Source organism: Diospyros lotus, chromosome 3 (assembly GCF_014633365.1).
Source record: "Diospyros lotus cultivar Yz01 chromosome 3, ASM1463336v1, whole genome shotgun sequence".
Lineage (NCBI taxonomy): Eukaryota > Viridiplantae > Streptophyta > Magnoliopsida > Ericales > Ebenaceae > Diospyros > Diospyros lotus.
Genome location: NC_068340.1, coordinates 34327081 through 34349761, shown reverse-complemented (window position 1 = coordinate 34349761; position 22681 = coordinate 34327081). Strand labels below are relative to the sequence as shown.

Genomic DNA, 22681 nt, shown 5'->3' with positions numbered 1-22681 from the left:
TCTCTCTATGAGAAATTCTTATCTATTTTGATCTCCTTCGCACTTTGAAACTTTTGATTAGATAGATTTGAGTTTTTGATTTAGGATTTTTTGAGTTAGAGTCAAATATGTTAATTTGTGGGTTTTGAATAGTTGAGATTTTGTATATTTGATTATATGTTTCTATTGTGAATTTAATTGATAAGTTGCCAATTCCACATATGTTATTGTTTTCACTTTGAGAAATTTTAGGAAAGATACTAGTTAGATTTGATTTGTAGGTTATTGGTTTGGAACAACTAATTAATTTGGTTTATGCTTTTGCTTTAGAATGGTTATATTCATGAATGATTTTTCGAAACTAGAAATTCAATCATGTTAGTCATTCTATGTGTTTGGCTTTGTTTTGATACTATATCATGTTCTCGTGTCTTAGTTAATATTAGGTGATGTTAACATTATGTATTTTTAGTGTTGGTAAGCCCTAAGTTTTAACTTTTAAGTTTGAGTTAGAGTTTGATGAGTCTTAATTATTTTTTTACTAGTTTTTGTTTGATTTTGCACCAAGTTTTGTTGTTTTGAGTTTTTATATGATTGCTTACTAGTAAATAAACCCTAGGACCTCCTAATATAGAATCAAGAACAAATATGGACAGCCTTAAACTAATGAGTAAAGAACAAATATGGACAATTCGATCAAAAAAATACCAAGTATGGACAAATTGTATTAGTTTATTATTTATTGATTACTAATTTGTTAATCTTTACCCATGATAGAATGTTTTGAAAATGCAAAAATTATTTTACATTATCAAAATCACTAAATTATGGTGATTGTTTAAACCGATGATAGTCAATTATGAGTTGAAAAGTTTTATTTAAAGAATAATTTCTTAGATTTGTCATTTACCTACCTTTAGGTGACATTTAGTGCATTCTCAAATTTTAATTCTTTAAGAGTGCGACTCCTAAAAATAATATATTTGAGAAAGTAAGATTGCATCGCTTGATATACAAAAAAAAAAAAAAAAATTTATTAAAAAAATGGTGCATAAGATTCAATTTCTATCGACTCGCAAGAAATCAAATTCTGATATGTTTTGTTTGGTATTATTGTTATAAGTTTTTATGTTATATTTTGAAAATAATATCATAATTAGTGTTTGCTTAACTAATTTTAATGGTACTCATAAGAGAAATATTTACGTGAGAAAAATATAGATGAATCTTATTTTAAATGTTATTATTAACATGAAAAGTGATGGTAATTAGATTTTAATCTAAATTTTTTATCATTAACTAAAAATTAAAATTAAAATTTATTTAACATAATGTCTCATGTTACTAGTAGCATGCAATACGTGATGTGAGGAGGAGCTGAATTTGCTTCATTTTAATTACCTTTTTTTTTATGTTATTTGTGGGCTCGGTTTCGTTGGTCTTTTACTTGCCTGCCATTACCGACGCTGGTTGGGTTTGAACGCTAGCAAGTTTCTTGGTCGCGAAGGGTGCTACAGTGGTCTCAAAAGTGATCGTCCGTGTAGTATTATCCTTTCTTGTAAGTGAACAAGCCAAGAAAAGAAAAGAAGAGCAAAGAAAATGGAGGAAGGTGAAGCGGCTGCGAGTGGAAGCCAAGAAGTATCGGCTGATGCACTGCCTTTTGCTAGAAGGTGATCCTTGCCCTGGCCCCTGGGGTATTGTTTTCAAGAGACATTGTTTTCAAACTTTGGCTTATCAATCTGTCTTGTCTTGCAGTTACCAAATGGAAGCATTGGCAAAAGCCATAAAGCAGAACACGATTGTGTTCCTGGGTACTGGTTCTGGCAAGACATTGATTGCCATAATGCTTCTTCGCAGCTATGCATATCTTCTGCGAAAGCCTTCTCGCCGTATTGCGGTCTTCTTGGTGCCTACTGTTGTTCTGGTTCCCCAGGTATCTATGTGAAACCTTAACATATATACTTCATGGGGGTGGTAGCCTAGTGGTAGGTAATTGCATTGGCGAGCTAAAGATTTTGTGCTCGAACCTCATAAACAATAGATACACCCCCCTAAATCCTGTGTGGTCCTTGGCCATTACAAGTTGGGTCTATAGGCATTGCTTTTGCAGCCTAACAAGGGGTTTTGTCGGTGTCATATATGGCCCTTGGGCGCAGATGGTGGCCAGGGGGATGCGGAGCCTAACCTCATGGGTATTACTGCAAACAAGGATCACTGATACCCGACTTATCCCTTAATTTATTCAACAATAAATTGTACATCTGATCCTTGTTGTTGTTTATAAACAATGCTCCTAGCAAGCTGAAGCCGTGGCGATGCACACGGACTTGAACGTGGGCAAATATTGGGGAGAGATGGGAGTCGATTTCTGGGGATCCGAAATCTGGGACAAACAAGTGGAGACTTATGAGGTGATGTTATTTGGTCGTTTCTTTCCTTTTCCTTCGTATGCGTTTATCAATCTTTTTAATCATAATCAGCGTATGCTCGGTGCTCAATGACCTTTTTGATTGTTTAAGCTTATTAAGAATCACACCCATTTTGTAATTTATTTTAGCTTTGTGAAGCCATGTAGTTTTCATACTCATTTTATCAGATTTGGGCTTGTAGCATATAGTCAATTTTTGTTAACACATGGTGGCTTTACATTTCAGGTTCTTGTGATGACCCCCATGATCTTGCTCAATGCTTTGAGGCATAGGTTTTTGAGATTGGACATGATAAAGGTTCTCATTTTCGATGAATGCCATAATGCTAGAGGAAAACATCCCTATTCTTGCATTATGACGGTGCGCCACTATTACACTATATTCTTTACTACTATTAAATGCACCGATGCCTGATGATAGTTTGAGCTAGATCAAACCTTCAAAGTTCTGTTGGTTTGAGTTTATCTAAAGTCTAATACTTCTGCATGGATCTTAATTTAGTTGTCAAAAATGACTTTAGAGGTTTTACGCCCAATTATGGAAAAATGTGAAGTTGTAACAGGGGAATAAGCACGTAAAACTCTAACAAGCTTGAGGGCTCATGTGTTGGTGGCTATTTGTTCTCTGATTCTAATACTTCCATTTCTAGTGATCTACTATGTTCTCTCTTGTCCTAGTGAGTTCTGCTTAACCTTTTGGACTCTGGTATCCAACAAGAGAACTAAGAATTGTCATCGCATGTACGAATTGTTAGAATTCTGCCTGTAAATAAATGGACATAACTAATAAGAATGTAAAGTAAATGGAAAAAAACTATGTTCCACGAGAATAAACATGGGGCCTACAAAAGAAAATATAACAAAATCGAACTGTTTGAATTCCTCAAATGGATGGATACATCAGTTCCATACCCTACTTGTGATATGAAAGAGACATAAATAAATACCAAATGTCCCATGCTCTAACAATTCAAGGAGATAGACATTCTTTTTTCATACTATGCATATGAGTATTTTATTTTAAAAACTTTGTAGAAAATATTGTAATATCGCACACTTTATTTGAGGATTAAAGGAAGAGACACTTAGCTATGTTTCAAATATATTATTAAGCATAAAAAGAGGATTCTAATGGTATAAGATTATTAATTTTGGCTGAGATATGTCAGAGTTGATTTCAGAGCCTAGTGAAGGGTAATTAGGATTACTTGAGCAAGATTGGTGAATCTTTAGCTGTAAGAAACCTTTAGTGGCTTTGAAAAATTTTTAAAATCTTCTTGAAACAAGTAGGAGGTGGCAGCCATGGCTGAGGCAAGAAGGTGAGCTGTTGGAAATCAAGTAGAAGGTGTATTTAGTGCTAGGTGGCACAAAAAAATGAGAGAATAGAAGCAGCTGCTTCAGCTGAAGCAGGTAGCTTAGTGTTTCTTCTGGAACATGCCACCAAGGAAGGGCTAAGTCACATCCATTGGGGCTCTGCCACACAGCAGCTTAGAAATTCCTATGAATAGGCCTTCAACCTCTCATTCTCAGTACGAGCAAGTGACTTAGAGTGAGAGGTTCTCAAGGGAAAGGTGTCTTGTTAGACAAAGGGCAGAAAATAGTGAGAAAATCTGATGAGAGTGGAGAAAGTTTATAATGGTACAAGCTATTCGTCCTCTTTGCATTTTCTATTTAATATTTTTAAAATCCATGTTGGATTATGGTTGTCTAAATTTGTTACTGTGGCAATGAGTGTTTGTACTGATTGATACTTATTTATTTAGGCCTATATATCATTGAACTTGTTCTGTTCCATGTATTTTGTGGCTTTTGTAACTTGTTAGTTTCCAATGCATTTTTCAGGAGTTCTATCACCGCCAGTTACAAAATAATAATTCCCAACTTCCTAGGATATTTGGAATGACTGCTTCCCCTGTAAAGGCAAAGGGTATGGAAAGATTTAGAACCTGAATTTTAAATTAATTTTAATTTTCAGTAAGTTGATTTTATTGCCATTGTGTTAATTTTGTTACTTGTTTGTTTAGAAAAGCTGAGCTTACAACTGTTTTTGATATAGGGTCAAGCTTGGCATCTACCTACCGGAGTGAGATTCTAAAGCTTGAGAATCTTATGAATTCAAAGGTGTTTTTTTTTTTCTTTTTATTGTGAATGTCTTGATTTAATTTTCTCTATTTTTTTATAATGTCATGTTTTGTTGCACAGTTTTTGTTATGTCATGTTTGGATTTAATTTTCTCTATTTCTTTTCTGAACACATAGGTCTTCAAAGAAAACGACTTGCATAACATTGCAACTAAACTGTTACAGGATGCTTGCCTTTCTATTTCAACATTTTGGTTATATTCTTTCTGCTTGGTCATTAAATATAAACTCTTTCTAGCAAAAAAAATAAATATACATTTTAATGTTTGGCTGTTATATTTAGTTAGGTTGCAAATAATAGGTGAATGGATGGTGTTTCCTTCTAAAATCTTCTTTGTACTTCTGAGAATCTAGTTTGTACTTCTGAACCTTCTATCTGTTTGCCGGAGGGGTGGAACTAACGGTGGCTTGTTATTTGATCGTTTCTTGTAGAATTGATGAGCCAAAAAATTATTTATGAATAATTCATAATCCCAACATATGTTCTTTCGTGAAGGTTTATACCGTTGTTAATGAAAGTGTGTTGGCTGAATACATTCCCTTTTCAACTCCAAAGCTGAAGTTCTACGACCCCTGGGATATCCCTGCTGCATTATTTGAATGTTTATCAAATAATTTGAAAAGTTTAAAGGAGAAGGTTTGTATTTCTCTTTAATCCAATATGTTATAGTTCAGAAAGATCTCTCACTATATTTTTGTTGCCTAATGCATGGAGGTAGGTTTAATTGAATTTGCTCACATGTTTCTATTTATTATGATGATATTGCTCTTGCATGCTATTTTCAAACAGTTGGAATTGAAGTTTGATTTTGGAGTTTGTGGTGTGCTATGAATGATAAGATTGTTTTGAAAATAGCAACTGAAAACTACCAAGCCGATAGTAACAGGATGGTTTTTGCACAAGGAATGAGCACTTTGATAAAGGATTATACTTCATATGAGTATTGGTTTCTTTCAGTAACGAATATTATCAATGTTATAAAGGTGAACTCTCATCCATGTTGTGGTGTGTTTTCATGTTGTACAGATTGGTTTTGTAATATTAACCATGTGAGGGAATATGATCATATGAATTATCCAGGAAACAATTGCAACTCTTACCAAATTATTGAGCATTGTCTAAAAAAGGCAACTTGAGCGAGCATATCAATTTTTGATTAGCAAAATGTTGGATTCCATTTATCTGAGTAATGATTGCCCACGATTGGTCTTTAGTTGCAAAGGTACAACCATGTGTTGGAAATATTTAGTATCACACGTTAGTGATTCATGCAAACATGGATACATTGGGTAGTATACTTTTATATACTCTGATCTTTTATGCCCAAGGTTTTTATTCTATAGTTGCATTTTGTGGTGAAACTGGATGTGGCCAAATCTTTATATAGTTATTTCTTTGCCTTTGAATAGACATCCACATACATTATTGTATGTGTTTATGCATGATTTGAGCTTATGCAACATTGCTTCTCCTCATTTATTTATTTATATGTTTTTTTTCCTTCTATTTTTCTAATTTTTGATTTCGCATACTTCTTTTAACAGCACGAGTCTGCTATACGAGAATTAAATATTGCAAATGCTGCAGTTGATTCTGTGAGGAAAAGATTATCAAAGCTGGTTTCAACTTTTTTCTTTTGTTTGACTGAACTGGGTATTTGGTTGGCTTGGAAGGTATGTATTTCTCTTGTTCTGATTGCTTGATTTGACACAAAAATGGTACATTAAACATCAGAAGCTTTTGTGCCTCTTAACAGGGAGCAAAATCTTTGTCATGTGATGAAACCGACATTTTCTCGTGGGGGAAATTAGAAGCATGTGGCGAGACCATTGTTAAGGATTTTAGCTTGGATGTATTTAAGGTTTTCTCTACTTATATACCATCTGGTAATTTCTGCAACTTTTACTGTCATAATTATTCTATGTTTGGTCACAAATCTAATTCCTGTTGCTTGCATATTCATTCTTTCCCTTGTTTTGTGGTATAATATAGGTCCACGGTGGTCTATTGGTGATGACTTAATTGCTGATAAGGTTGCTGGATATCTATCTTCAAAAGTTGTGCGTCTCATTGAATCTCTTCTTGATTACAGGTATCCTGCATGATCAGGCCTTTTCTTTTTAGCATATTTTTCATTTGGCTTGTGTACTTGATATGATACAGATGTAGCCTCGATTCTGAGGTGGTCAGAATGAACTCAGATCACAAGTTGAAAGATGCATAAAACTGAATTTTGTTCAGGAAGCTACAGTTTCCAGCATGTAAAGATTTGAGTTACATGAGCAATGGCATCCATAGAAACCAACATAAAGCATAATCTGTCGTATATTTCATTTCAAACCATGATTTAATCAAGTGAAATCAATAACTGCCCCAGAATTCAGACCATATCAAATCAATCCTCTGTGGAAAAGACTGCTTGATCTTAATAATCATGTCCCTCTTGTTGGAGGAAACTTGATGTTGAAGAGCATAACAATTTTGGATTTTAGGTCTTGTGTCCACTCCTATATAACTTTGTTGCTAAAATAGGATGCAAAAATTATGATATTGGATTTTAGTTAATTCGTTTGGTGCAAGGAAATTGACATCCATGGTAGCGTTGTTGTTATTTGTTTCAATGAACTAAAAAGCTGCTTCCATTGCTGTTTCTGTTTTCAATGTCTTCACTTCTTGTTTATTGCTCATTTTTTTTCCACTTTCGTCATCAATTACATCAATGTTGGCCATTGCTTTCTTGTTTTCATTTCTTTCTCAATATTGTTGGTATTGATGATCATTTGATTCTTCAATCATGCATCCAAGATATTCAGTCTGTTCATCTTGAGCTTTTAGTATTCCATCATGTTTATTGCATGTTTTCCATATGGAAGAAATTAAGACATGGATTGATGGGGGAGGAGTTGCAGAAACTTTGAGAAGATAAGAGAATCAAGGAGGGAAGAGAAGAAATGTGGGAGAGAACAAGAAGAGGGAGAAGTATAGGGGGAATGAGAGTGAACTTAGAAATAGAAGAAAATCATTATTGTATTCCAAATCAATCACCCCTTCTAATTACATTCCCACTGCATGGGTATTTTATAGGCTAAAGTTTAACTAAAAGATAGATTAAATTACAAAACAAATCATACTTAAAAGTTGAATTATATTTCAACATTTAGAAGTTATTATTAGTGATATGCTCTAGTGTTACATCTAGATGAAATCTAAAAGGCTATTTTGATGTACTTTTGCATATTATAATTTTTAACATGGCATAGTATCTTCATTCATATCTTTCTGTAATATTATGAATGACTCCCTAGATTTCTTGTTAAATATTTTATTATTAAATTATTAAGAATATGTAGACGAGATTATTTAGTACAAGATTTTTTTAAATTGTTCCTAATTCTTAGATTCTTTAAATGGGGATTTTAATTAATCGAGTATGGATTAACACATAAGTTTACTACCTTTGATTAGTATGAGATATATTAATGATAAATGATGGTGAGTAACATGTTATAAAACATGAGATACATATAGTTAACATGTGGGTGATTGTTAGTTAAACAATGCACCGAATGTGATAATAATAAATTACATGGCTGAGAGGATTAATAATTTGTTATTAGTTTCGATTGTGTAAGTGATCATCCGACGTGAAGCAATATGATTGTCTTGTATATTGGTGTTTGAGATTTGCTAGAGCATGCGAATGTACCCTAATCATGGGTGGGAATGTTCTATGGTGGTTTCCTTGTATTGGTATATGAAGGCATGTGTTTGCCGGATAGGATCCATTACCTCTAATGCGAGGCAAACACTTTATGTGGTTTTATGTTGGATTGTGATAAGAGAAGTCCTTAGCCAAGTCATGAATGATTGGAAAGAAGTTTTCAATGTGTCATCTCACATGACACCAAATAAGATCTATCGCATAGAATTGAATTAGTGAGTTTAATCAGCCTGTGACTCTTACTCGATCAAGACATTAGTGTTGGAGAAATAAAATAAGATTGGTCTGGGCCTTGAAGATTATCCATTATCATCTTTGTATTTGTTTTTGTTATTTTACTTTGTATTATCCTATATTATTTGTTAGATATTTCTTAGATTATCTTTGTATTATCTTTTAGTGTTGTAATCTAGTAGAATAACATCTAGTCCTAGATAATAGGGTTGTAATCTAGTCCTAAATCTTAGGGGAATTCTTAGGAGATTTCTTAGGAAACTTCTTGTATAAATATTTATGATTTATACCAATAAAGTGTGTGGGAATACCACTTCCCTTTCTTCCTTTCTACAGTTAGTAATGGAATGATTGGATTACATAGTAATCGTCAACGAAATAAGTTCACTCGAAATTACTTCATTGCCATTTATATTATCTTGATATGTTGCTAGATATTACTCAAGATTTTTAGGATTTTTTTGAGAATATGGAAAGATTTTTGAAATAGATTAAAGAATTTGATAAACGTCAAAAGAGTTTGATGTTTCTTAATTGTTATTGTTAGTGTTAGTGTTAGTGCCCTAATGCTAGGTTTAGATGACGTCTGACATATGTAAATTGGGACTAATGATGTATTTCTTACAAATTAATAAAATATATTTTTATAATTTATGATTATATCTTCTTTCATACCTCTCCAATTTGTATATGAATGAATCTATAGATTTCTTAATAAAGGTCTTATTCTTAAGCTCAATGTTTTAAAAACCGGACCGGACAGTGAACTGGTCTATTAACTGGGTCATAGGACAGTTGGTCTGACCAGTTGAACCGGAGTGGTCTGATCGAATTATGTCATATATATATATATATATATATATGGATGCACACAAATATAAGACACCACTGTTATTAAAGATAATTTATACCCTGCAATAAATAATTAACAAAAAATTATAACTAATCATCCTAACAAAATAAATAATCAATAATATCAATATAATTATAATAATTTTAACTAAAATCGTCAATATAGTTAATGGCATGGGAATGATTGCTCAATAGGACATAGATCTTAACTAATAAAAACTAGCATGAATGCTTAGTAGCCTAAGAAGTCCAAAATACGCAATCCAGTCCAAAAACTAGCAAGAATGTTTAAAAAATTGGGGTCAACCCAGTTCCTGGTTCTGATCCGGTTCTTCGGGTTACCCCAGTTTTGATCGGTTTAAATGAAGGTCAACAATATAGATATAATCAGACCGGATGGCAGATCGGTTCTTGGTTTAACCGGTCAGTCCGGTTCAGTTTTTAAAACATTGCTTAAGTTGTTAAAAATATGTGACAAAGATCCTTAAATTTAGGATTTCTTAAAGTAATTTACAGTTCTTAGATTTTTCAGAAGGGGAATATGATTAATCGATTACGAACTGACACATGAGCTATTATCTTTGATTAGTATAAGATGTTAATGATAAAGGATGGTGAGTCACATGCCATAATTTATGAGATAAAAATAATAAACATGTGGGTGGATGTTAGTTGATCATCTACTAAATGTGACGCAACTAATAAATCATATGGCTGAGAGGATTAATGATCTATTATAGACTTTGATTGTGTTACTGGTCCTTAGATCAGAGGCAACACAATTATTTTGTATGTTAGTGTCAAAGATTTGTCGTTGTGTGGAACCGCCTGAATATCACGGTGGAAATGTTTTCTGTGCGGTCTATGTACAGTAACGTATGGAGATAGGTGATTGTTAATAGAATCCATTAATTTTCGGCGTGAGGGGAACATCCTATGCGATTAGTTATGCTTGTGATTGTTTAAACCCTTGGCCAAGGTGCACGTGATTGAAAATGAGTTTTCAATGTTGGAAAGAGTTTCAAAGTGTTATCTCAATCACACTATGCTGGATCTTGACATAGCTATCGAGTTCTGTGAGTTTGATCAGTCCATGACTCTCACTCAATCGAGATGTGATTCGGTGGAAGGATTATAGGACACGAGAATCGAATACTCTAATAGGCTCACTTGAAGTTATGACTTCATTACTAATATGATTGTCTTAAATACTAGTTGTCATTTATGATCTCTCAGGATGCATCGAGGAGATTGAGAGATCCTCATTGTAGATCAAATTGTTTGATCGACGTCAGCAAACCTAGAAGGTTACACGCAAATTCGAGTGTGGTGTGGATTAGTGATGTATTGCTGTAATTAATTCTTGATCATGAAGGATGCCGTTAAGAGTTAGCGGAATTAGTTTAATCAATGGGAGTAATTGTTAAGAGTTAATAAATATGCCGTTAGGAGTTAATGAAAAGGCTATTAAGAGTTAATGGTGGGTCTAAATGCAATTAAGTGAAAGTTGAGACAAGGGAATAAAGGCGGTTGATATGTCTTTAATGAATCACACCGAATTGGTTGACCGGTTTTGAATCGGTTGACCGTTCCTTGCTGAATCACTATGAATTGGTCGATGTGTCTTCAAAAATGGCTTGACCGTTTCTAACAATGAGATTCAAATTTAGGACGTTCTCTTATTTTTTGCATTGGGGAAGGATGGGCATGCACGAGGGTGACGAGGGAGGAAGGACAACGCGCAGATGGCATGCCTCTCATCCCTCTCCCTTTTCCCCCCGCTTTCCTAATCGGTTTTGTCCGATTTTGTGAAAATAAGGGCTTAGGGTTTTCATATATAAAGGAAGAGAAGAAGAGAACTGTAGGCTGGCTGTCTTGCAATCACTCTCATTCTCTCGGCCGTTCTTTTTCTTCTCCTTCCAGAAAACCCTTCCTCTTCTCCTTGCTCCCTTCAGCTTATTGCTATTCTAGCAACTTGTTTCAACAGTGAGACTGTTGGCTTTCTATTATTGTCAACCCATTACAGCACCCATCACCAAAGAAGCTTGACTAGCACATAAGCTTGTTGTAGGGTTTCACTGTAACTTGGAGTGTGGACTGACTTGATCTCTCGTGTTAGCGGGGGTGGACTGATCATCTGAGGAAACAGGTTTGGAGCTGTTCGTGGCTGTTCGCAAAGCTGCCTTGGGAGCTCACTGTGAGGACTGGAGCAGCATTTTCAGCACACACAGCCCTCTTTCATCATCTAGTGAGGTATAAATTTCTTACGTTCTATGGATGGTTTAGTTTTTGTTACATATGGTTGTTAGATACCGGGTCTTGCAAGATGATCTTGTTGTTTCTTCCGCTGCCATTTATTGTTGTTTTTAAAAGAGTTTTGAAAACCGGCTAAAACTCTTGCATAAACCACCAAGTGTTGGTGTTTTCTTTCAGTTATTTGCTGGTGAACCTAGAAAGTTGCATACCTAAAAGTGAAGCAACTTTAAGAATATATGGAGAGATTCTTGAAATAGATCGAAGAGTTCGATAAACGTCAAAGGAGTTTGATGTTTCCTAATTGTTATTTGGTGGTAAACCTAAAAAGTCACACACCTAAAAGTGAAGTGACGAAATAAATAATGTCGGGCTTGTATTATGTTCTTAAGTGTCATTAAGAGTTAACAGAGGACTTAAATGCAATTAAGCATGGCTTGCAACATAAAATATAAAATGGTAGACTAATTTTTCCAAAGTTAAAACAAACTGTCGACTGTATGTGGTAATTAGTCGACAGTTTTTGTTTGGCAAATTATGTAGAATAATCAGGAGTTAGGCAAATCTACTAACTCCTCATACCAGCTGTTGAGCCCATATGCTGCATGCTTAATTCAGTGGATTGTCAGATAATTCCATTGAATTATCTCTAGCTTAGCATATAAATAGAGAAATGGAAGAAGAAATTAATAGTTTCTCCTTTCTCGGCAGCTTCTTCATTTCTCTTGCTCATGTGATGAGCTCATTCTTCTTAAATTAAGAACAGAGATAAGGCTGCACATTTTCTTTGATAGTCTTCAGCTAGCACAAGGAAGCATCAAAGGTTGTTTTGCAAGCTCACTTGGTGTGGATAGCCTAGGCCCTCTTCACTTGAGGTGGAATTGGTCAAAGAAGTGAGAAGACTAACTCAAAGACTTGTATCTCTAAGAGGTAACTTGTACCTCATATTGAATTTTGATTCAAACAGCTGCATATTACATAAATTACTAAGCTATATGGTTTTTGTGTTGATTCCGCTGCGCATGACATGTATGAATGTATAAAAATCACATTTTACATGTTTTTAAAACTACATAAACTTGTATGTGAAACCCCAACAGTTATGTCATGGATACCTTGTGTGTTGTTTCATGCAGGGATTTGAAGGATTTGCGATGCATAGTTTTTGTGGAAAGGGTTGTTACAGCTATTGTTCTTCAAATGTTGTTGAGTGAATTCCTGCCAAAACAAACAAGCTGGAAGACCAAGTATATAGCAGGAAATCACTCTAATTTTCAGTCTCAAAATAGAAGTACCCAAAACAAAATTGTTGAAGAATTTCGTGTGGGCATGGTTGGTTTTATTTCATTCAAATAAAATGCTTTGTATGCCACTAGATAAAAATGCTTATATGCTATGATTATTTGTAGGTGAACATCATTATTGCAACTTCGATTCTTGAAGAGGGATTGGATGTTCAAAGCTGCAATCTCGTGATTAGATTTGATCCATCAGCTACAGTTTGTAGCTTTATTCAGTCTCGAGGTCGTGCTCGGATGCAGGACTCCGATTTTTTGTTGATGGTTAGGAGGTATGCACTCATTTCTTCTATTACCTAGAAAAAATCAAATTATGTCCCCTTCAACAAGAAATTGATTTGTTTCTAATTCTTTAATTGGTCCTAATCCCTCTCAAATCCTATTAAGGTAATATCCACATGTTCATGATTTATCCTACAATTTGCCTCTTGGACTCAATCCTAATCACACCAGAATTCATCAACAACTAGTTATTCCCATTTGCGTTCATTTCACAAATCATATCTTGTTTCAGAATTTTGTTTTTTCCTTTATTATTATTACTTTAAAATTTGGGTGTTACTCTCTAATTGCTTAGAATTGGTAAAGATTTCAATGGTGAAGTTGTTATTGATCATCTTACTCTCTTTTTGGTGGAATTGGTAGTGGGGATACTGCTACTTTGAATCGAATGCATAACTTTCTTGCTAGTGGAGACATCATGAGGGAGGAATCACTGCTCCAATCTCACCTTCCTTGTGAACCTGTTGACAATGAATTGTTAAATGAGGCTTTTTATCGTGTTGAAAGTACAGGAGCATTGGTAACTCTGAGTTCTAGTGTGGCTTTGCTGTACTTCTATTGCTCACGGCTACCTTCTGATGGGTTGGTTCAAGCACTGTATTTTTCATGGTTTAAAATACTCTAGTTTGTTTATTTTCATTATGCTACCTTGAACTTACTTGTAGTGTGCTGCCATGAACTCGTATATCCCTTGCTTCCATGTTGCAGGTATTTTAAACCCACTCCTATGTGTGAAGTAGATAAGAATTTACAACTTTGCATGTTGACATTCCCTAAAAGTTGCAACTTAGAACCTATTAGAGTGAACGGTAATGTCAAAACTCTGAAGCAACTTGCATGCTTAGAGGCATGCAAACGGCTCCATCAGAGCGGTGCTTTAACAGATAACCTAGTGCCAGATATTGTTGTGGAAGAAGCTGGGGCACAAGACATGGGTAATTTATACTAAAGTTATTATTTTTATTTTTGCATAATTTATTAATTTGTTTTTAAATAAAGAATATCCTTCTGTATTAGGTTGTAAACCGTATGTTGATGATCAAGCTGACTACTTCCCACCTGAGTTGGTAGGCCATTGCACAAACGATTCTGCAAGGTCATTCCATTGGTACTTGATTGAGATAGAGAGGAACTTTGAGTATAATGTCCCGCTTCAACATATTGCACTTGCTGTCAAGTCTGAGCTGGAATTTGATGATGAAAAGGTTGGGTTTGATTTGGAAGTTGACAAGGGCACTTTGTCAGTGTGGGTGAAACATGTTGGCGTTATGAACCTTAGTTCTGAACAGGTACCATTCAGATTTTGTGTTCTAAACTATTTTTTGTTTAATATTATGAATAAGGTAAGTTGCTTGCAACTTTTTTTCTGATAATTAATCTGGATGAAGAATAATTCCTTAGATTATTTTTTGATTATCAAACTTTCTTGACAGGTGCTTTTGTGCCAAAGGTTTCAGATAACTCTTTTCAGAATTCTTTCTGATCACAATTTGATTAAGTTGAAGGAGAACCGAAGTGCATTTAGTGCAAGAAAAGAATTCACAATTGACCATCTCTTGGTCCCATGTAGCGGTCCATCTCAAGATCCATTGATTATTGATTGGAAATGTGTTAGTTCTGTTCTTTTTTCATTTGAAGGAGTCAGGGATAATCATATGTGCCATTACACTCCCAAGAGTTCTGGCCGCCTTGTGCATACTAAGAATGATTTGGTGTGCGGCTGCATGTTGGAAAATTCTTTGGTATACACACCTCATAATGGTCGTGTTTATTGTATCGCTGGAACTTCAGATAATTTGGATGGGAACTCTCAGCTGAGTATAAGGAGTGGGGAAGCCATTACTTACAAACAGTACTACAAATCGCGGTTTGTGAAAACTATTCATTTTAATATCTCTGTTGTTTATTGATGTGATGATCTTCATTAGTTTTTGTGAATTGAGTTATTTGTATCTTGTTATGTGACAGAAAAAACAGTAACTCTTATCTTAGTTTTAATCACAGGCATGGAATTGACTTATGCTTTGAAAGCGAATCTCTGCTCAAAGGGAAGCCTATATTTCCCGTGCAAAATTGTCTTCAGAGGCACAGGCAATTCAAAGAAAGAGGTTTGATTGCTCATTTGCCTTACCCTATGTGTTCTCTATGCATGCAAGTCTATACCTACCCATTGAACCTATCTCATCATAATAATTATGAATAAGATTTTATAAGAAGAAAAGACTGGGATCTTGATCATGACAATGTTTTGCACCAACTTTTCGGAATGAAACCATCATTTGCAGTTAATGAAATTGTTATCATTTCTTAGATGAAAGAAAATTTGCTTGTATGAGATGTAGGCTAATTATTAGAATTTGACATAAATCTAACACATCTTACTACAACAACAATAACAACAATCACAAGCCAACTAGGTGGGGTTGGCTGATACATCCTGTTACAATTGAAAATACCAATCACCAAACAAAATCCTTATAGGTTATCTCATTGACAGTTGACAGACTCAAGTGTTGCCATTTGATGCATGATGGTGATGTGTTGTATAGGTTATCATAGACGGACATGCCTAGACTCGTATTTTAAACTGTTCAATGACTTTGTGTATTGTATATAGATTGAACATCTATTTTGAAGTGTTTGTCTTCTGCTTCACCTGCCCAATTAATAAAACAGAAATCAATGAGATACATGCATTTTTGTTTCACTATTTTGTGTTTTCATTTGTGGCTAATACTATTTTATTTTTACTTTTTTTGCTAGAACCAAGTTTCACAGTTGTTAAGCTGCCTCCAGAACTTTGTGTCATCATCATGTCCCCTATATCCATTGGCACTGTATATTCTTTCTCTTTTCTGCCGTCTATCATGCATCGAATTGAGTGTTTGCTTATTGCTATCAACTTGAAAAAGATGCATGCAGATCAGTGCGCACAAAATATAGTTGTTCCAACTGCCAAGGTATGTTTCCCTATCTTTTGATTGGCAACAGAGAATTACTGTTTCTTAATATGAACAATACAATGCTTATGTTCAAAAGTTGAAAAGGAAATTAATGCATACATATTTGTTCAAGTGTTGAGTCCAAGCCCGTTTTATGAGTTCCATTGTATTTTATGATGACAATGTGGAATGACAATAAAGAAGCTCTCTCGCAATGTGTTTTGACTCTGTTCACACTTTAACTCTTATGGCGTGCTGGAGCCTGCTGGAATAGTTTAATGGGTGCTTGATGTACAATAGTATTCTTATTCTAACAATGGATGGCTTAACTTAAGGTTTAGACTTAGTTTATGATTAAGAAATGCATCTGTAAATGGTCAAACTAAGTTGTTCCCGTTCAAGTGTACACTACAGCAAGATGACATGTTCACCTGAATGAGACTTTGTTGCTGTTGTACAGTACATTTGTCTTTCTGTCACATTCTTATCTAGCTATAGCAATGCTTTTGACTTGTAGAACATTTATTTTCTTTGGGTTAAATAATATGGTTAATTATTTAAGTTTCCTTTATTTTGCTAAAATATCCTCTGCATTTCTGCTAATCCTTCCAACACATCCTGTAGATCTTGGAAGCAATTACAACGAGAAAGTGCCAGGAGAAATTTCATCTTGAATCACTGGAGACCTTGGGGGACTCTTTCCTTAAGTACGCTACCTGTCAGCAGTTGTTTAAAACTTACCAAAACCATCATGAGGGACTCCTTAGTTTGAAGAAGGATAAAATAATTTCTAATTCTGCTCTATGCAAGCTTGGATGTGACCACAAAATTCCGGTAATTGTTTACTTGTGCCACCAGTTTAATTATTTCCTTGGATTTTTGTTTTTCCCTTTTTCTGTAGTTTGACCCTAATCTTCTTTCTTTTTATCTTTAGATGGTCAACTTGCACAAGTTTGCATACCTATTCTATTCATGTCACATGCTTTTTCTTACTCTTTTTTATTCGATTTTCTGTTGAAGTTAGTTTTTTTTTTTTTTCCAAGTGTGAGCCTTGACAGCCACAGTAAGTCTGCATATTAAAATAATCCTCCCTTGAGAATCACAAATCGGGGAGCCTCATGCACTGGGGATGAGTTCTGTTGAAGTTAGTTTTTGACTTTTTGTCCTACACAAAGGTGGGAAATTCCTTGTCCTTATTTTTTCAGGAAATTGCAACTTGATGATGAGGTTCTTGGCAACATTATCGATATTCAACTAGGATTATATTTTTGATTGTTGCTTTATATGTTGTTTAAGATGGTACATGACATGGACTGTACAGTTATGTCAAGTTTGAGATCCATAGAAGTCTAAAAGGGCATTATGCTCTTTGATCTACTAATGCTATAGAGGATTTTGAATGACAATGAAAATACTGCTTCAGCCCATTGCCAAGTGGTTGGAATTTTTATGCTTGTAAGTTCATATTTTTGTGTTGGAATGATTTTCGTAAATGTAGATTTCTGTTGAATATCATTGATTAAGACTGAGTTTGTGAAATTGCTCATCATATGGATTTTATGCATGGGCTCTTGAACTCAATCTATTGCTAACAAATCTTTATTATTATTTTTTTTCAGAATATTAGTGCTTTAGATTGGCTCCATATATGTCAAAAGTTTATCCTGGCTTTTCTTTTATGTTGTATTTTCTAGTATTTGTAAGCTTACATTTTGCTTTTTGACCTTTTAACTGTAGGGGTTCATTCGAAATGAGCCTTTTGATCCCAAAATGTGGATAATTCCTGGTGATAGATCTGGACAATATACATTAGATGAAGAGTTTCTTTCTGGAATGAGGAAAGTCTTTAATCGGGGAATGAGGAAAATAAAAGGTAAAACAGTTGCTGATGTTGTGGAGGCACTTATTGGTGCATTCCTTAGCACAGGCGGGGAATATGCAGCCTTGTCATTTATGGATTGGCTGGGTATGAAAGTGGATTTCATCAATGTACCATATGTGAGGCAATTTCCAATTCAACCCAAGAGGCACGTTAACATCAGACGTCTGGAGTCCTTATTGAACTTTATATTCCTTGATCCTTCTTTGCTTGTTGAAGCACTTACCCATGGTTCTTACATGCTACCTGAGATTCCAAGATGTTATCAGGTATCTTTTAGTGTTAATATAGGTGCTTTTTCTGCTGTCAAGCAACTTTCTGAAATCAGCATTTTTTTTTAAACAAAGTTATTGCATGTTTTAGACATTTCAACGGATAGATTTAAGTTTGTGTGTGAATATTTTTATGATTTTATGAATGGTATGATGACGACATGTTGAAACATTTCTGTAACTTTTTCAAAGCATCTCCGCTTGGAATGACAATTTGATGGTTATTTCTATTTAATTCCCAATTAAAAGTAATGGCTCTATATGTAATAGTAGCATTGAGTGATTATTAGTAATTCCTTATTTCTACATCAGATGCATCCATGTTGATTTCCTCCAAGTGCAGTGTGACAGGCACTGGCACACTTCCTGTAAGATTATCAACTTCAGCCCTTGGTGTATTGGTCCCTCCTGCACGGGGACAGAGTTTGTAGTACTTGTTTATTTGGTGTTGTGATGTTTTAATTTCCAATTAACTTTCGTCTTTTGAAGATACGATCTCGTAGATTTATTTAATTATGTTTGTTATATTTTAAATTCCTAATTTCATTGGGATGCAGCGTCTGGAGTTCCTTGGAGATTCAGTGTTGGATTATCTCATAACCATGCACATGTATCGGAAATATCCTGGAATGTCACCTGGGCTGTTGACTGATTTGAGATCAGCATCCGCGAACAATGATTGTTACGCTCTATCTGCCCTCAAGGCTGGATTGCACAGACACATTCTTCAATCCTCTCAAGAGCTTCACAGACAGATAGCCGATGCGGTTCATAATTTTGAGCGGTTATCTTCGGTAACAACTTTTGGATGGGAGTCTGAAACAACTTTACCAAAGGTTAGTGTTGGATGTCGTTGTCGTCATTGCTAAAGTCTATTTAGTATGTTTCTTTCTCAGTGTGTTGCAGCTTCCTCTGCGTTGTAGCAAACGGTACTTTTGAAGTTAATATTGTCTACTGATCTCAACAATCCTCTTCTTTAATTCCCCTTTTTTAAGATAATTTTGTTGGTTCTGTGAACATTCATGCCATGTATGCAATGAATCTGCAGGTGCTTGGAGATGTTATAGAATCTCTTGCAGGAGCCATTCTTGTCGATTCAGGATACAACACAGATGCTGTCTTCAAGAGCATAAGGCCTCTTTTGGAGCCTTTGGTTACACCCGAAACATTGCCACTGAATCCAGTTAGAGAGCTGCTTGAATTATGCCAAAGGGAACATTTCGTCATGGAAAAGATTGTAAATGTCTCTGGCGAAAGGAATTTGTCGGCGGTTAAAATAGAGGTTAAAGCGAATGGAGTCGTACACAAGCATACGTGCAGCGCGCGGGATAAGAAGACGGCCAACAGAATGGCTTCCAAAGTTGTTCTCAAGTCCTTGAAGGAAAGCTTACCTGAAAGGACAAATAAGCCTGGACTTGCATAATGGTTGGCAAGTGTGGGGTACGTGGTCTCTTGGTACCAAATTGCTTTGCATTCCAAGCCACTTGAGCTGCTTGTAGCAGATTGATCCAAACAGAATCACGAAATTAATTGAAAGAAATACATTTATATAATTAGTGTACATATATGGCTTCTATTTATCTTACAGAAACACATATATAGTTTCTATCTTTTTCAGGGGTCTATATATATATATATATATATTATATCAGTTCTGCATCCAATTAATACTAATTAATTATTAGCATGAACTGATAGCTAGTTAGAGAGATCGGCCCTGGGTGGCTCCGATCATCGCCTCCGCCCGCCGGAGCCGCTCTCCCTCTGGCAGTTAAAATACACGGCAGCCACCGGCAAGCCGAGGTTGTAAAGCTCGGCAAACTCCCTGGTGTTGAAATTCTGGCGCCACCCCGGAGCATAGACCGTCTGCCTGCCCAGCTGCCGGAACAACACAAAGACAAAGCGATGAATCCCCATTGATGGCCGGGGGCTCTCGTAGCACACCACTTCTTGTCCTGCACCCGCCCACAGCCCGTATCGGTTAGAAAACTCGGTTCTAAAAGTCTGTAAAAGTATAGTAGGTGTTTTGGTGTTTGGTTAAAGAGAAAGAGCAAGAAAGCTGCTTGACACGAGGCAGGGCAGATAATGTTTGCCACGAAAATGGTAAGGGAAAAATGACAAAAAAAAAAAAAAGGGAGAGAAGGCTAGGTGATCCACATTTGAAAGAGATAGTGTCTGGATAAAAAAGGGATTATCATACCCAATGGAAAAAAATCTCTTTTTTTTATTAGAAAAAACAGAAAGGGGCCTTGGACTTGGATCCAAATCCATCCAGAATTTGACCTTAAAAAGCAGAGCTGCCGAAGAATTTGGAATGAAACTTAGATGTATAGATACGTAATCTAATCACACAACGTTAAGGAATTAATTTGCAAATGTTTACGAAGGAAAAAAGGAAATTGTATCAAGTGAATGTAAGTACAGCACTGGCAATGGCAAGAATATATATATATATGTATATGTGTATATATATATATATATAGAGAGAGAGAGAGAGAGAGAGAGCATGAACCTAGAGCTAGCATGGGTTATGAGCACACGACAGAGAAAGATTCTCACCAAAGTTTGCGCTTGTGGTTGCTGGAATATCAGTCACCAACCTAGGAATCCATCGAAGAAACATGTTGCTATTATGCGGTGTACAGATGAAATGGAACAAACTTTAAGGATCATTAGCGGATCATAAGCAAAGCAAGCACAATAGAAAGTAAGACGGAGATGGAGAAATAAAATATTTGATTCAAGGTTTTACACACACACTCTCTCTCTCTCTCTCTCTCTCTCTCTCTACGTTTCCGAAAGTTAAGGAATCATATATATACACGTGTATGCAGCCAGCAGAAAAGTGAAGACAAGAGAAGACAATATGATATATATATATATATGTATATATATATATATATTGCAAAAGGCATTAGTTCATAATATGCAAAGCGTCAAGAGCTTTAGAGATGTAGGGTTAACAAGAAGAAAAAGAATCTCTTGATGTCCTCCCAGCCAGCAGAGAAGCATATAGTTTTGTAAAAGTGGATGGATGGATGGATACAAATTTATATGAAGAAAGCAATATGTACTGCATCTGCATGTCTCACCAATCAGCTTAATTAGAATAGAGAAGAAGAGGGAAACTATATTAAAGCAGAGAGACAGACAGACAGACACAGACAGAGACACACACACACATACATATATCATCCCACTCAGATATCTCCTTCTACATCCCAAGTGGTGGCCAGTGCCAAATTAACTTTTCCACACCACTGCCTCTGCCTGGACTCAAGTCAACCTACGTACGTACACAGAGGTCACTCTGATGAATTATTTATTTTCTTTTTACTTACTTTCTTAATTACGGTTTCAAAAGGTAAACATGAAAGGTGAATTAATAAAGGAGAGGTCAAATTCGGAGAGTACTGCAGCCTATATATATATATATATATATTATTACCAATGCAAGTATTCCCTTAGGCTTGGGTCACTTGGGCTGGGAGCATCAGGGTCCACCATAACCTGCAATATATACACATACATATATATCCAATTAAGTACAGATCAGGAAATTAATTAATTAAACCCTAACAATAATGAACACAATTGCCATGGACAATGAACTGCAGCTAATAAACCACTCAAATCGTAGCTGCCCTGTAGTAGGCGATAATACTGGCGAGCCTAGTTACTCTCACCGCTAAGTCACAAGTTGTATAATATATATATATATATATATATCTTACTTACCGAGAAGAAATTAAGCCACAGCATACCAAAGATGATGATGAAGATGATGATGATATAACCAGATTAATCAAGGGTAAACACACACACACACACACACACACACACATATATATATACACGCGCGCGCACACATATATGAATGTAATTAGGAGAAGAGTGAGTAAGGCGACTTACAAGAGTGTAAAAGGTCCTGAGGTCATCGCCTCCAATGTCAACCCTAGGCTGGTTGACCACCTGAGAAGGCCTGAACTCACAGCCATTGGTGACTTCCCTACAGGTGAAGCCAACTCTAAGGTCGATAGACCTTGTGAATGGGTCCAAGACGTCCCCAACTACACGTCCCACAACCAGCGGATCCCTGTCCCTCTGCATCCAAACTTATAATACAATAATTAATACTTCTCTTTGATAATCACTCTTAAAACTTTTCTTTTTTCTTTTATATTTGGCTACGGCGCTGCAGATCAATACATTGATGAAGAAACTTTGCAAGGAAACTATGGCTATTTATATAGTCTTCTTCTGCGTGCCATAGCTTGCTAGATAGCTACTTCTCTTCTTTCTCTTTCAATCTGTAAAGCCAGGTGGGCCTGCACCAACTCTCTCTCTCCCTCTCTCTCTCTATCTATCTATCTATCTATCTATCTTTCTATCTATCTGT

At 35.5% G+C, this 22681-nt stretch overlaps 2 protein-coding genes across 4 annotated transcripts; one reads left to right on the top strand and one right to left on the bottom strand.

Moving 5' to 3' along the window:
* The first annotated feature begins 1507 nt into the window (after positions 1-1507).
* LOC127796163 (endoribonuclease Dicer homolog 2-like) lies at positions 1508-19858 on the top strand. The gene is made up of 22 exons (XM_052328160.1): positions 1508-1649; positions 1735-1912; positions 2277-2390; positions 2634-2768; positions 4250-4334; positions 4464-4528; positions 5045-5185; positions 6094-6222; positions 6306-6435; positions 6542-6641; positions 12746-12941; positions 13019-13179; positions 13553-13771; positions 13898-14124; positions 14207-14478; positions 14623-15056; positions 15194-15297; positions 15953-16149; positions 16756-16965; positions 17869-18279; positions 18840-19118; positions 19331-19858. The coding sequence occupies exons 1-22, from the start codon at positions 1579-1581 to the stop codon at positions 19703-19705; spliced, it is 4233 nt and encodes a 1410-aa protein (XP_052184120.1). The 5' UTR covers positions 1508-1578; the 3' UTR covers positions 19706-19858.
* On the bottom strand, positions 19809-22631 carry LOC127796166 (protein HEADING DATE 3A-like). Of its 3 annotated transcripts, none has more exons than XM_052328164.1 (4): positions 22195-22629; positions 21731-21792; positions 20842-20909; positions 19809-20237 (listed from the first exon to the last, which is right to left on the bottom strand). In XM_052328164.1, the coding sequence occupies exons 1-4, from the start codon at positions 22390-22392 to the stop codon at positions 20014-20016; spliced, it is 552 nt and encodes a 183-aa protein (XP_052184124.1). In that variant the 5' UTR covers positions 22393-22629; the 3' UTR covers positions 19809-20013. The 3 variants fall into 3 exon arrangements, with proteins under 3 accessions (XP_052184124.1, XP_052184125.1, XP_052184126.1); XM_052328165.1 differs by having other exon boundaries at positions 20842-20882; positions 22195-22625; XM_052328166.1 differs by lacking the exon at positions 20842-20909 and having other exon boundaries at positions 22195-22631.
* Positions 22632-22681: the final 50 nt, after the last annotated feature.

Coding starts and splice junctions, on each gene's coding strand:
- LOC127796163 (XM_052328160.1), top strand. CDS start 1,579: ATGGAGGAAGGTGAAGCGGCTGCGAGTGGAAGCCAAGAAGTATCGGCT. Junction 14,125..14,206: donor AGCTGGGGCACAAGACATGG/GTAATTTATACT, acceptor CTTCTGTATTAG/GTTGTAAACCGTATGTTGAT. Junction 16,966..17,868: donor GATGTGACCACAAAATTCCG/GTAATTGTTTAC, acceptor TTTTAACTGTAG/GGGTTCATTCGAAATGAGCC.
- LOC127796166 (XM_052328164.1), bottom strand. CDS start 22,392: ATGCAGAGGGACAGGGATCCGCTGGTTGTGGGACGTGTAGTTGGGGAC. Junction 21,793..22,194: donor TCAGGACCTTTTACACTCTT/GTAAGTCGCCTT, acceptor TATATATTGCAG/GTTATGGTGGACCCTGATGC. Junction 20,910..21,730: donor CTAAGGGAATACTTGCATTG/GTAATAATATAT, acceptor ACCGCATAATAG/CAACATGTTTCTTCGATGGA.